Genomic DNA, 12,560 nt, shown 5'->3' with positions numbered 1-12,560 from the left:
GAGAAAGTAAGAACATAAGTTATATACTTTCAAGATAAACAGTCCCATTCCAAAAGAAAGGATAGGGGATTAGAATTAGACCAAAGCAAAAATTAAAACCAGTAGGGCAAACACTAAACTCTATAGCTCCTGTCCAACACCTGGGGCACGCTATGGCAGAATGTGGGTTTCCAGGGCTTGGGCAGCCCCATCCCTATGGCTCTGCTGGTTGCCCCCCACTTAGTCTCTCTTTTGGGCAGGTTTTGCATGCTGCCTGCAGCTTCCCTCAGCAAGCAGTCCACATTCCTAGCATCTCTTCCTTCCTGGAGTCTCTATTGCAGCTTAGACTTCACTCTTAAAATTCCACACACAGCTGGGAGCTGCTTACAGGGGCTCTGATGGCTACCAGCACACTGCCTGGCCTCAGAGGCCTTCCTCTGAAATCTTGGTGGATGCCTCCGTGACAACGTAACTCTTGCATTCTGCATGCCTGCAAAACCAATGTCACATGGCTGACACTGGTGTCTGCTACCGTTGCGAAACGTACCTGGTCCCGCTCAAACCACAGCTGCAGCAGCCTCTCAGTGCTTGGGTAGCTGAAGAAAGGGAGAATTCCTAGGTGCTTTGGGCATGCAGGCCACCCCCATGGTTCCCTTCTCAAATGACTCTGACTGACCTGGAAAGTCTATGAAACAAATTTGTTTTCCACCCTTGTGAACCTGTAGTGGGTGTGGTCTTACCGATTCCTGAGCTGACCTCCAGCTTATTTCCTGTTGCCCCTTAAATATCCTTGTTTCTTAAGCCTCGTTTTTAAAATTTATTTTTTAAGCCTCATTATTGTTAAGCTTTATTAAGGCATCTCCTTTGAATATATAATTCTCTCTCTCTCTCTCTCTCTCTCTCTCTCTCTGTCTTTTCTTTCTTTGTACTTATTGTTGTTTCTGGATTATTGGCTTCATTAGCTATAATTCTGGGACTTATGGAACATTGAAAAAAAAAAAAACAAGGAACTCAACACTGTTATTCCCTGATTCTGAGGCCCCTCCCATTTTACCTTCTTTTCCACCTTTTAGGATGTTATGTTTTATGTGTGTGTGTGTGTGTGTGTGTGTGTGTGTGTGTATACATATATACATATACACACACAGACACACATATATATATGTATGTATACACACACAAACACTATATGTATCCTAGAGTTTTTGGTTGTATTTAGTAGCAAGAACAGTACTGCTACTCCATCTTCCCAGAAGCAGAAGAGAGTATGTGCAGTTTTAAAAAATCCCCCCACCTCCTATGTGATTCTGGTCTGGTCTTCCCCACTCTTAGCACTTCCCTTAAAAATCACTGGGCTATCCAAATGAATGATTTTCTATGACTTTTCTAAGTTTCTGGTTTTATTTCGTGGTCTGTGTCTCATGAAATCTTTAAGCCATGCCAGTTTCTACTGCTCATTGCCTAATGGAGCTTGCAGACAGCTGAGCAGTTCATTTTGGGTTCTGCTTTCATGCATCCATGGGATTGATGGATTGATATTTCCTCTTCCTCTGAATCCATGTCCATGTCTAACAAATGGCTCTCATATTACTCAGGAAACCTGGAGAACAGGCCTCCTGAAAGCATCTTTCAGATGATTCTGTCCTATTGATGCTGAAACTTTCAAGGATGTTGCAGATTACATGAATGCTGTTATCCTTCTAGAAAAATGAAGCAATTGTAAAGAGTTCGTGTTGCTTGGGCAGCTGAAATACTGGCATCTGCCCAACTAGACTGATAATAAATTACAACTCAAACCAATTAATCTCATCTGTAGTTTAATGGAGGGGTTTTTTGTTCCCAAATGTCTAGTTAGAAAAACTGTCTGTATTGTTAGACTTCCTTGATGAGATTCTTGTCAGGTGGCAAAGAACAATTACCAAGAAATTAAACACATTGCTGTTTGTCTGACTATGGATAGTTTATAGAATCTCATGTAGTATGCAGTGGGATCACTTTGAGGTCACCATAAAAATGATAATATTCAAAATATTGGTCAAGTTGGACATGGTGGTACACACCTGTTATCTCAGCAATTCAGGAGAATGAGGCAGGGGGATCACAAGTTTGAAGCCAACCTCAGCAAAAGCGAGGTGCTAAGCAACTCAGTGAGACCCTGTCTCTAAATAAAATACAAAATAGGGCCAGGGATGTGGCTCAGTGGCCGAGAGCCCCTGAGTTCAATCCCCAGTACCAAAAAATAATATATAATATATATTATCAAGAAAATAGCAGAAAGAAGGATTCACTGATCAAGCTGCTTTTGATAAGAAAGACAGTATTTTTAAACTACAAAGACCATGATTTCCCTGCCATTAACACTGGCTCTAAATTGGCCTCAAGAGCCTGTGGAACACAAACCTTTCAAATTATATAAGAATTTCACTTGTAGCCCTAGATTTGAAAAGCAAGACCTTTAAGTTATTCTCTATAAAAGCACAGTGTCTAGCACTTGTCATTTTCAGTTTTCTTTAAATGCTCATTTTCAGTCTAAAGTTAGTCCTGAGTGAGGAACATAATGGCATAAAAATGAGTTCGTAGACAAATGTTATGTTCCAGATTAATTAATTAGCCTGATCTGAACACTTGTTCCCTCAGTTCTGCAAAGAGGAGAACAGGGAAGGTGAGAGAGGTCAGAGGCAGAACCTTGGCGAAAATGGAACCTAAAGGAGAACGAGGTGAAGAGGCCAAGAAGGAGCAGACAGTGAGGCTGAGGAAGCCTGGGCTGTGGGAGACATGGGGATTAATGGTCCAGAGAGGAGGAGGAGGTGGCACGTGTTCCAGGCTGGGACCCTGGCTGTAAATGACTAAGAGTTGCCAGGAAAAATACAAATAAGACAGAATGCTGCACAACCTGGAGAGGCGGGCGGGTCCAGGGTCCAGAGTGCTGGTGGGGGTTCAGGTCTGAGACTGATTGCCTCTCTTTTACCCCCAGAAAGAAATGGGAAGGAATGGGCTGAGGGGGATGGAAATGCTGAGAGGCTTTGCTTGAGAGTGGAGAGACTGAAAAGGCCAGCTGTACATGGCCTGGTGTCCTTAGTAATGGAGGAGAGCTCATCTTCATGTCCCTAGCCCAATGCTGGCCTACAGTTGTAATTCAGTTAGTCTGTGGAATGACTCAGTGAGTGAATATACTCGAAGCCTTGAGTGGGGTAGAAAATCCATCTTCCTGTTCTCTGCATCACCATTTTCTGGCAGCAGATCCTGGGTCAGTATTCTCTCATTGGTGCATTAAGTGGGGGCAGATATAAAATGCTGAGCCAGCATGATACCAGGGCATCGAGAAGCTGCTCTCAACTGCACCCTCCGTCTGAAAGGCCATCATTGTTTTTGGTAGTGTGGAAATTGTTAACGGAGGTAAATGTGGTTCTCTCATTTGCCTTTGGAGTTTTGAAGGGTTTTTTGTTTGTTTGTTTGTTTGTTTGTTTTTTAATTGTTCTATTTGCATAACTAGAGATCGAGCCCAGGAGCATTCTATCACTGAACCACATGCCCAGCCCTTTATGTATTTTTTTTCCTTTATAGTTTTCATTTTGAGACAGGGTCTTTTTACGTTGCTGAGGCTGACCTTGAACTTGTGATCCCCCTGCCTCAGTCTCTCGAGCTGCTGGGATTACAGGCATTCGCCACAGTGCTGGGCTCAAGTTTTAGATATTCTGCATACAGGTTTCCTCGAGCACTGTGCTTGAGTGTGAATTGAGATGGTGTTTTTCATATGAACCTATATTTGACAGTCTTCAGTGTTCCAAGAACAATGGCACTCTTGTTTAGAAAGCCTATTATGTTTAAGAAGTACAAATCCTGAAATCCTGTCTCTAGGATTTCCTTTGCTTTTTAAAAATGGTGACTCTGGATCACCTGAATTAGCATATTTTTTGCTTTAATGAAGATCTGTGCCCCTGTACGGTACACAGGGTTGGAAAGGCGGACCAGCCCTCTTCAGATCTCTTGATCTTTATAGCAGTTATAGTATCTCAATTTTGGAATGAGGGAAGGGAAGCCCAGAGAGAGAAGTGATTGTCTGGAGTAGCCAGTGAGTCCCTGGCAGAGCCCGTGTGCAGGCCCAGCTCTTCAGCCTGCCACCCTGCTCTCCTTCCTTCTGTTGCCTTTCACCTGCCCCATGAGCTGACAGCCTGTTTGAGAAGGTGAACAAGATTTGGGGCTTAAATGACAGAGCCAAACCACCTGTGTTAGGTCCTAAATGAGGAAAGGATCTTGGCATTTAAGACCCAGCTCCGTTGGCCAGGGACCTGGAGCACTCTGTCTCCTGTCATTTTTTTGTACTCTGGGCAGCAGACTGATTCTGCTCCATGTACCCTCATATCCTTCCCAAGATTTGGTCCAGTTATTGGCCCCTCTTACTAATGTATCAATATATTGATTCATGATAAGTTGTAACTTAAATTTAGTAGTATAAAACCAAAAGCATGTATTATGTCCCAGTCTCTGCAGACTATGAATGCAGTGTGGCCTAGCTGGGGCCTCCAGCACAGGCTGCTCACAGGGCTGCTGTCAAGGCTGAGGCCCAGAGCTTATGGGAAGGCTTGACTTGGGTAGGATCTGCCTCCAAGGTTGTCACATGGTTTTCGGCTGCTGACTGAGAGCTGGCTCCTTGCTGGCCGGTTGGCTAGAGGCCTCTCTTAGTTCTTTGCCATGTAGCATCTCCATAGGGCAGTTCATGACAGCTAACTTTCTTCAGAACAAGAGAAAGCCCAAGACAGAAAGCACAGGAAGGGCTAATTCAGATTGGAAGCCAGGGCTGTGTGAGCTGTCTGCTCTCACTCACTATGTCCCCGTCCTGCCTAAGGATCATTTAGGAGAATCTGCATCAGGAACTAACCATCTTCCTACTTCCTCTTCTCTGGAAGCCCAGGCCAGGCTTCTCTTCCAGGAAAAGAAATGAGTTGTCGAAGTTCCAGCCTTTTAAACAGCTAGTTTGAGTACTGTGTGCAGGTGGTTGCCTAGTAAAATTTGTGTATCCGTTGCCATGAAAATGAAGGTGGGCTTCAAGGGGTTCTTTTTCTTATAATATCTGTCTTCTGAAAACAGAGTAGGACCTAGGAGAATCTGAGTTAGGGTGGGGGGATGTGAATCAAGGGCAGGCTCATCGAGAGACCTTTAGCACAGAGGACTGGGACCCTGGTGGAAATGCCATAGGGACTGAATGGTGCCCTTAGCTCCTGTTGAGCTGGACAGTGCTTTCAGAATCCCTCCTCTTCAGAACTGAAGGACCTGGGAAGGGATAAAAGGCAAGCTCATCGACACACATTTCCTTTTGATCTGTTGCAATAAAGAACAAATGACAAAAGTGCACGTTACAAAAGATCGCTTTTTAAGAAAAGTCTTGAGTACCTTTCTCCTGTTTCCAAGATTCGTTGTTTTGATGGCAGGAGGCTCACAGTGAGGAGAGGGGGAGGTGATGTCTTGTCACTGGAAACAGTGATGCATGGTGACTGCTCAGCTTTCTGTGTTATTTTCCAAAATACAGGGCCACCAAATAACTGGCTTGATAAACATGTTGCTTCAGGTTTTCGTTTGTTCTCTTAAATCCCTGATAGATGACCTAAATATTGTGAGGTGGCAATGCCATTGTAATGCACAATGGCTGTGAGTGGTTTTGGCCGTTCTGTGATGTGGGACCAGTCACTGTTGAAGATGCAACTGGACCAAGGAGCATGGACTCAACTAAATCCTGCCAGAGCAGAAGAGGGTAGGGGCAGAGGTGCCCTCACAGCCCCCTGCGGTGGGTCACCAGCAGAGCTGCCTGGGAGCAGCCTGGGTCATGTGTTTTGGTCTTTGCTCATAAACACCATCTCTTTTTAGTGAGGAAGCCAGTGTCTGGTAAGGGATAGTAAGCTGTTTTTCTCCCTCTTGCCTGGCCGGGAACCTCATGGGTACAGCAGCCCACCCTGTCATAACACATTCTGACTCATGTCAGGGAGGTGGCACCTCTTGGTCCCTCCCACGTGCCCAGCCTGTGCTTCTCATCCTTCATTGCATTCTGTGCTCACAGCAGCCCTCGAGGCGGGGCCTTACCCCCCTGTTTTCTAGATAGGGAAACATGGCATGGCCACAAAGGTATTGGTAATGCGAGGACTTGAACCCAAGTCGCGTGACTCCAGAGTGGCTGTCTTTCCCCATCACCATGCTCTTCCAGATTCTTCCAGGAGCAGGGAGTAGCTCCCAAGAAGCCTCAGCTGGGTACTCGGACAGTGGCCGGGAGGGATTCCTTCTCACAGAGCAAGTGTTGTTTTCCTCAGGGATGAAGTAGGCTCTGTGGCCTTCTTGGACTTCATTACTGTGCCACAGAAACTGCTGGTCAGGCTGGCTTAGTTATCAAATCATGAGAACAGTGATGCATGGTGGCTGCTCAGCTTTCCGACTGTGCTTATTTTCCAGTGTGCAGGGCCACCAAATGACTGGCTTGATAAACACATTGTGTCAGGGTTTCCTTTTTCCTTCGTTCTCTTCAGTCCCTGATAGATGACCTAAATATTGGGGCCACTGAAGTGTGGGCAGCCAGGTGTCTGTCAAAAGAGCATGCATAGAGCCTCTCGTGTTTGGAGAGAGCTCACCTTCTGCGCTGGGCTTTGTGTTTGCCTATAAATGTGCAAAATATTTTTAATGCTAAAACCAGATATTGTAGGATGTAAAATTGCCGTGTGGAGGAATCATTCTAGTTGAGATCCCAGATACGTAAATTGAGTCTCTTGGCAGCTAGATTGCACTTTCTAGAGCTCAGAAGGATATAAAAGTTGACACCTTGATAGAAATCTATGTGGAGTGTGGCTGAATCACGGTTCCTTTTAGAGCTATATGTTTGAATTACCTGACTTTTCGTATTAAAAACAATGGTACGTTCACATAGATGTGGGCTTATTTGAAAGCAGGAAAAAAGGAAAGTTCAGGAATGGAGAGAGGTTTTGGAATACAGGGAACAACACTTGTCTTTTCTGGTGGCCTCACCAAGAAGTCTTAGCAAGTTGGTGCTGTCTCACAGCTTGTGGACAGAGCTGGGCAATAGGGAGCCCCTGCCCCAGACCCCTGTCCCAGGGGGGTGCAGGCAGGGTTGGGTCTGAACATTTGTGTATGGTGCCAGATTTTTATGGATGATCTCTCTCTCTCTCTCTCTCTCTCTCTCTCTCTCTCTCTCTCTCTCTCTCTCTCTCTCTCTCTCTCTCTCTCTTTCTCTCTCTCTCTCTCTCTCCCCACCCCCCCCCCACCCCCTTTGGTTAAATGGATGATCTTTAAACAGTTCAACAACTGTTTCATGGGAGGGATAAACTGTTGTATCAAGAGAAACCATATGTCTCTCTTACTTGAAAATAGAAAATTTATTACATGAATCTATTATGTGAAATTTTCCAAGTCAGACCACTACTTGGAGGCATGTTAAATGATTTAAAATCTAGATGGTAAAATCAGTCGCTCATTCTCAGTGAACAGCATTATGCATGCATAATAGAGCTTCAGAATTGTATCCATCTGCATCTCAGCCCTGACTGTCTGTCTCTGCTTGGTGTGTGGCTTTGTGGTGGAGGGGCTGGTGGTGGCAGCTTGCAGCATTTCTCTGTGCGTTACAAGTCATGCTCGAAGAAATAGGACCACATCTAATGGGGAGGCGTATTAAGTTAACTGACTCCATGTTTCCTCTTTGCCCAATGACACTTTATCCTTTGATCACTTTTTATGGGATGCCCACCAGAGAGTTGCCTAGTTAATTCTCTTTTAATCTGCCTGTGGTTTCAGAATCAAATGGAAATAGTTTAAACCCTTAGATCAAGATTTCTCAGCTGTGGCACTATTAACATTTGCAGCTGGATAATTTTTTTGTTCTGGGAATTGTCTTGTGCATTACAGATTTGTTTTGTAGCATCTCTGGTTTCTACCCACTACATGCCAGTAGCACATGTGTGTGTATTCACATGTGCACACACATGCACACAGTTGTGACAAAGAAAATGTTTCCAGTTGTTGCCAGATATTCCCTGAGGAGGACTGTGATCATCTCTGGGCACTAAAACCCCCAGTAGATTCTTGTCTGTGAATCCGGATTTTGAATAAGTAGTTCCCAGTGAAAACATGAAGAAGGTTTCAATTTCTAGCCAGTTGGCTAAAATAAGAGCTTTAAAGCAATTTAATTCAGAAGAATGTCTTCAAAAAAAAATTGTTAGAAGTCTAGAAATAACTTTTTGTTTTGTTTTAATGAGCATATCAGGGAAAGTTCCAGAAGAGCTATATGACTCAGAAAATGTGTCTCTGAGCAGTGTCTATCCCTGACCATATCCCTGGCCTTCCTAATTAGATAACAGCCTGATTCATATAATGTAATAAATGGAAAATAATGAATCTACAGGAGCCACTGGGCCCCAGGTACATGTAGAAACACAAAATTTATTTTGAAATAAGGACTGTGTCAAAGTGGGCAAATATTCTTCTTGAATTTTGTGCTTGCTTTCCAAATGAGTTACATCCACGGCCCCCAGCGTATGTTTATGCTGACAAAAATATAATATCTTTTCCTTCAATGTAATTCACCTGTTAATTGCCTGGGTGGGGTGGGTAGGGGATGAACAAAAGACTCAAAGTTGGGGCTGGGGTTGTGGCTCAGTGGTAGAGCATTTGCCTAGCACATGTGAGGCACCGGGTTTGATCCTCAGTACCACATAAAAATAAATAAAATAAAATAAAATAAACATTTTTAAAAAGACTCAAAGTTGAGTTTGTCACCACTGAACATGTCTTAGGAAAGCAGAGAGGCATATCCATAGCATCTCTCCTCCATTAACAAATAACTACTTCTAGTACTTTATGAATTAGTGGAAATACTATAGCACACTTGCCTAGCACATGTGAGGCACTGGGTTCGATCCCCAGCACACATAAAAATAAATAAAATAAAGGTATTGTATCCATCTACAACTAAAAATATATTTAAAAAAACTGAAGAGCAAGAGTGATGCATACATTGCAGGGGAATGCTTATATAGGCCTTTACATGATGTTTTTTTCTCCCTTGTCAGGAAATAACTACGTGTTTGCCAGATTACTACAAGTGGACTCAATACCTCTTTATTAAACTCTTTGAAGCTGGACTGGCCTATCAAAAGGAGGTAAGTTAAAGTTAGCTGCATTTGGAAAATTTCATAATTCTTCTCTTTCTCCTTTCTTCTCTCTTTTATATGAGAAAGAAATAAACCCTGTTTGCATAGTAGCAGTGAAAGTGGATACTACTTCAAGTTCATGGGATCACCTGCAGCAGACCCAGAAAGTAACTTCCGCCTGGCTTAGTTTAGTGCTTCCAACACTGGGTCTGGGTGTGTTTCACCCTTAAATTCCTAGCACACGACACAGTGTCTGGTACCTGTAATGAGATCAAAGAGCACAGGAGGAACACAGGCTTCTTAAATCCTAGCTTTGCTTCCTCTCTCAGCTGTTCACACATCTGTATTGTTCACACAGCTGGGTAACAGAATCTCCAGGAAACATGGTTTCCCATGTGCTCAATGGGAATAATAGCATCTTCCTTTAGGATTCCTGAGAAAATTAGAGATATACCTTTTTTTATTTTATTTTATTTTATTTTATTTGCAGTACAGAGGATAGAACCCAGGGCCTCATGCATGATAAGCAAATGCTCTAGCACTGAGCTATATCCCTAGGCCTAGAGGCACTCTTTACTGAACAACTACCAGGCTGGGGGTATAGCTTAGTGGGTAGAGCACATGCTTAGCATGCATGAGGCCCTAGGTTCAATCCCCAGCATCATCCCCAAACAGAAATCCCAGTGCCTACATGTAGTGGTCCCCCAGGAAATGTTATGGCAGGGAGCTCAATAACAGTAGATAAAACTTGGAAACAAGACAAGAGTATCATAGAGGCCTAGGACTACCCTGTCATGTGATATAGCCACTAACTTCATGTGGTTGTTAAATTTAAATTTAAAGTAACTAAAATAATGTTAAAAAGCCATTTTCAGCCACACTAGCCAAATTCCAAGTGCTCAATGCCCTCATTGCTGGTTGGTGGTATTGGGCAGTACAGATGTAGAACTTTTCCCATCTTCACAGACCAACCCATCAATAGCACTGGTCTAGAAGGTTGAGAAGTAACAGGAAATCCACTGTGCCTTTATGCTTGATGCATCCTCCTTTGATCAGGGGGGATTTGATGACACAAAATCACTTTTTCTTTTCTGTGGGTTCTACTGCATTGCTTGTTTTACAGTCAGTAATATTATATGACTATTATGTGCTAAGATTTTAAATTTAATTTTTTGAGAGTGAAAGGAATAGAATTTATTTAAATGAGAATAAAAGAAGCAGTGTTCTCACCAGAGGAGGGAGACCTGATAGCAGGTTGTCCTAGATTTTAAATTTTTGGAATCATCATGGGGTCAGATGCAGAATTTCAAAATAAAACAAAAATGTTCTAAACCTTGACAGTATAAAAATGATAACAAAAATCTAAAGGAAAAGAGAGGGGATGAAAATAGGAAAGACAGTAGAATGAATTGGACATAACTTTTCTATGTTCATATATGAATACACAACCAATATAACTCTATATCATGTACAACCACAGGAATGGGAAGGTATACTCCAGGTATGTATGATATGTCAAAATACACTCTACTGTCATGTATATCTAAAAAGAGCAAATAAAAAATTAAAATATAAAAATAAATAAATAAAGCTTTGCAGAGCCCTTTAAAAAATAACAGGAAACGAGGTGAAATAGGGGGAGAGAAGTAGAAATGAGTATAACAAGGAGTCATAGGTGAAGGATTTGAGCCTTATCTGTTTTATTAAAATCAGAAAGGAAACTGTTGAAGCTAAAGATTTGAGATAGTAAAAACTATGAGGGCAGGGAGGTAAAAGAAGTGCTGTCTGACTGTGCTCTCTTACTTCATAGCCGAGAGTCAGCAGATGTGGTACCAAGTAATATACCAAAACTGAAGTATAATTGCATCATTTAGAGATATAATAATAAACATCAGAAGAACTAATAAATAGCACATGCTGAAAGTGAGGAATATTTTAATAACCAGTTCAGATATTCACAGTTTCTTTACTGCCCCACCAAACTCAGTAAAGTGTTGGTTTCTGAAGGGTTAGTCACAAATGTTGAATCTGAAATGACATTAGTGAGCTTTTTGTTACCTCACAGTGCCTCAGTCTGTCTTGAACTTCAGTGGATTTTTCCATGCTTCATTTTGTAACATCATGTCCTGGTCATTTGGAAAATATTGCTTCACTGAGTTATGCAGGTCTGCTAAACATTGACACATTTCCTTGTATCAGAGCATCTAAAGAGTCATGAAGTTTGGGGAAGTTACCTGCTTATGGTGGGCAGATTTAAATTTTCCAAAATTCTTTTTTACTCTGAAGCTCACTATCATTAAAAACAGATGCCATCAGTTGGTTTCCACTTTATTTCTGAGAAAATGTTTATCCCATGCTTCAGTCTGCATTACCATAGTTTATTGCCAGTCATCCTTTCACATAAAAAGCAAATAGTTTGGGCTGGGGACATAGCTCAGTTGGTAGAGTGCTTGCCTGGCAAGCGCAAGGCCCTGAGTTCAATCCCCAGCACCAAAAAAAAAAAAAAAAAAAAAAAAAAAGTTTAATGAAAAATGTAGCCAATTCAGCTGTAGCTCAAATAATTGCACAAGTACTTTTTTTGCTAGGCAATCAAAGCTCCCATTCATCACACAAAATATTAAAAAGATATATACCCCAGGGTATAGATTTAATAGCTCAGTAAATGTCACTTCTTCTCAAAGGACTTTCTAAAGTTAAACTGGCTCCCCTGCCCCTTATACCATGGGTGAAAAGAGATGAATACTTCGACCACTAGCACAGTTTGGTGCCACTGCCTTGGCTTCTGCTGAGAACTGACAGAAACCACCACTGCTTTTGCACCATCAGTGCAAATGTGAACAAAATGAAAAAGACAAATGACATCTCATTATAATGAAAATCATTTTGATCTAATGAAAGGGCCTCAGAGCCCCAGAAGTTTAAGTGTTGTGTCTTCATGAACATAGGGGATAAATTGAGAGTGGGAACTTTGTAGAACTGAGTCATACTAACGTTCAACCACTGTAAACTTTCCTGGTCAATTTAATTTCTTCAAATATACCCAGCATGGTGACACATTCCTGTAATCTCAGTGACTTAGGAGGCTGAGGCAAGAGTTGAGGCCAGCCTGGGCAACTTAGCAAGACCCTGTTTCAAAAATTAAAAAATAAAAAGGGCTGGAGATGTGGCTCAGTGGTAGAATGCCCTGGGTTCACTCCTCAGTACCACAAAACAAATAAAATAATTTCTTAAAAGACTGAAGCCATTCTTTTGCCCAGAGGCCCTCGGAGGTAAGAAGTTGCCAGTGGTGACAGATGAGGAATAAATGCGCACCTGTTCAAAGTTCCTGATGGCAACAGACCTTTTTGCATTGTTAAAATATAATTTTCAAAAAGTTAAGAAGGTGACTCCCATACAAGTATAAAAATAATCAGGTATCAAAGATTTTATTCAACTCAT

At 42.2% G+C, this 12,560-nt stretch overlaps 1 protein-coding gene across 4 annotated transcripts in view; it reads left to right on the top strand.

Moving 5' to 3' along the window:
* Positions 1-12,560, top strand: part of LARS2 (leucyl-tRNA synthetase 2, mitochondrial) — a 146,494-nt gene that overhangs the window by 52,865 nt on the left and 81,069 nt on the right. For all 4 annotated transcript variants that reach the window (XM_079115451.1, XM_079115450.1, XM_079115453.1 and 1 more), the window contains exon 6: positions 9,042-9,131. In XM_079115451.1, the coding sequence (XP_078971577.1) occupies positions 9,042-9,131 (90 nt within the window). The remainder of the gene's footprint in view (positions 1-9,041; positions 9,132-12,560) is intronic.

This window comes from Sciurus vulgaris (assembly GCF_902686455.1).
Source record: "Sciurus vulgaris genome assembly, chromosome: 16".
NCBI classification, from domain to species: domain Eukaryota; kingdom Metazoa; phylum Chordata; class Mammalia; order Rodentia; family Sciuridae; genus Sciurus; species Sciurus vulgaris.
This window is presented reverse-complemented; position numbering and strand designations above follow the sequence as displayed.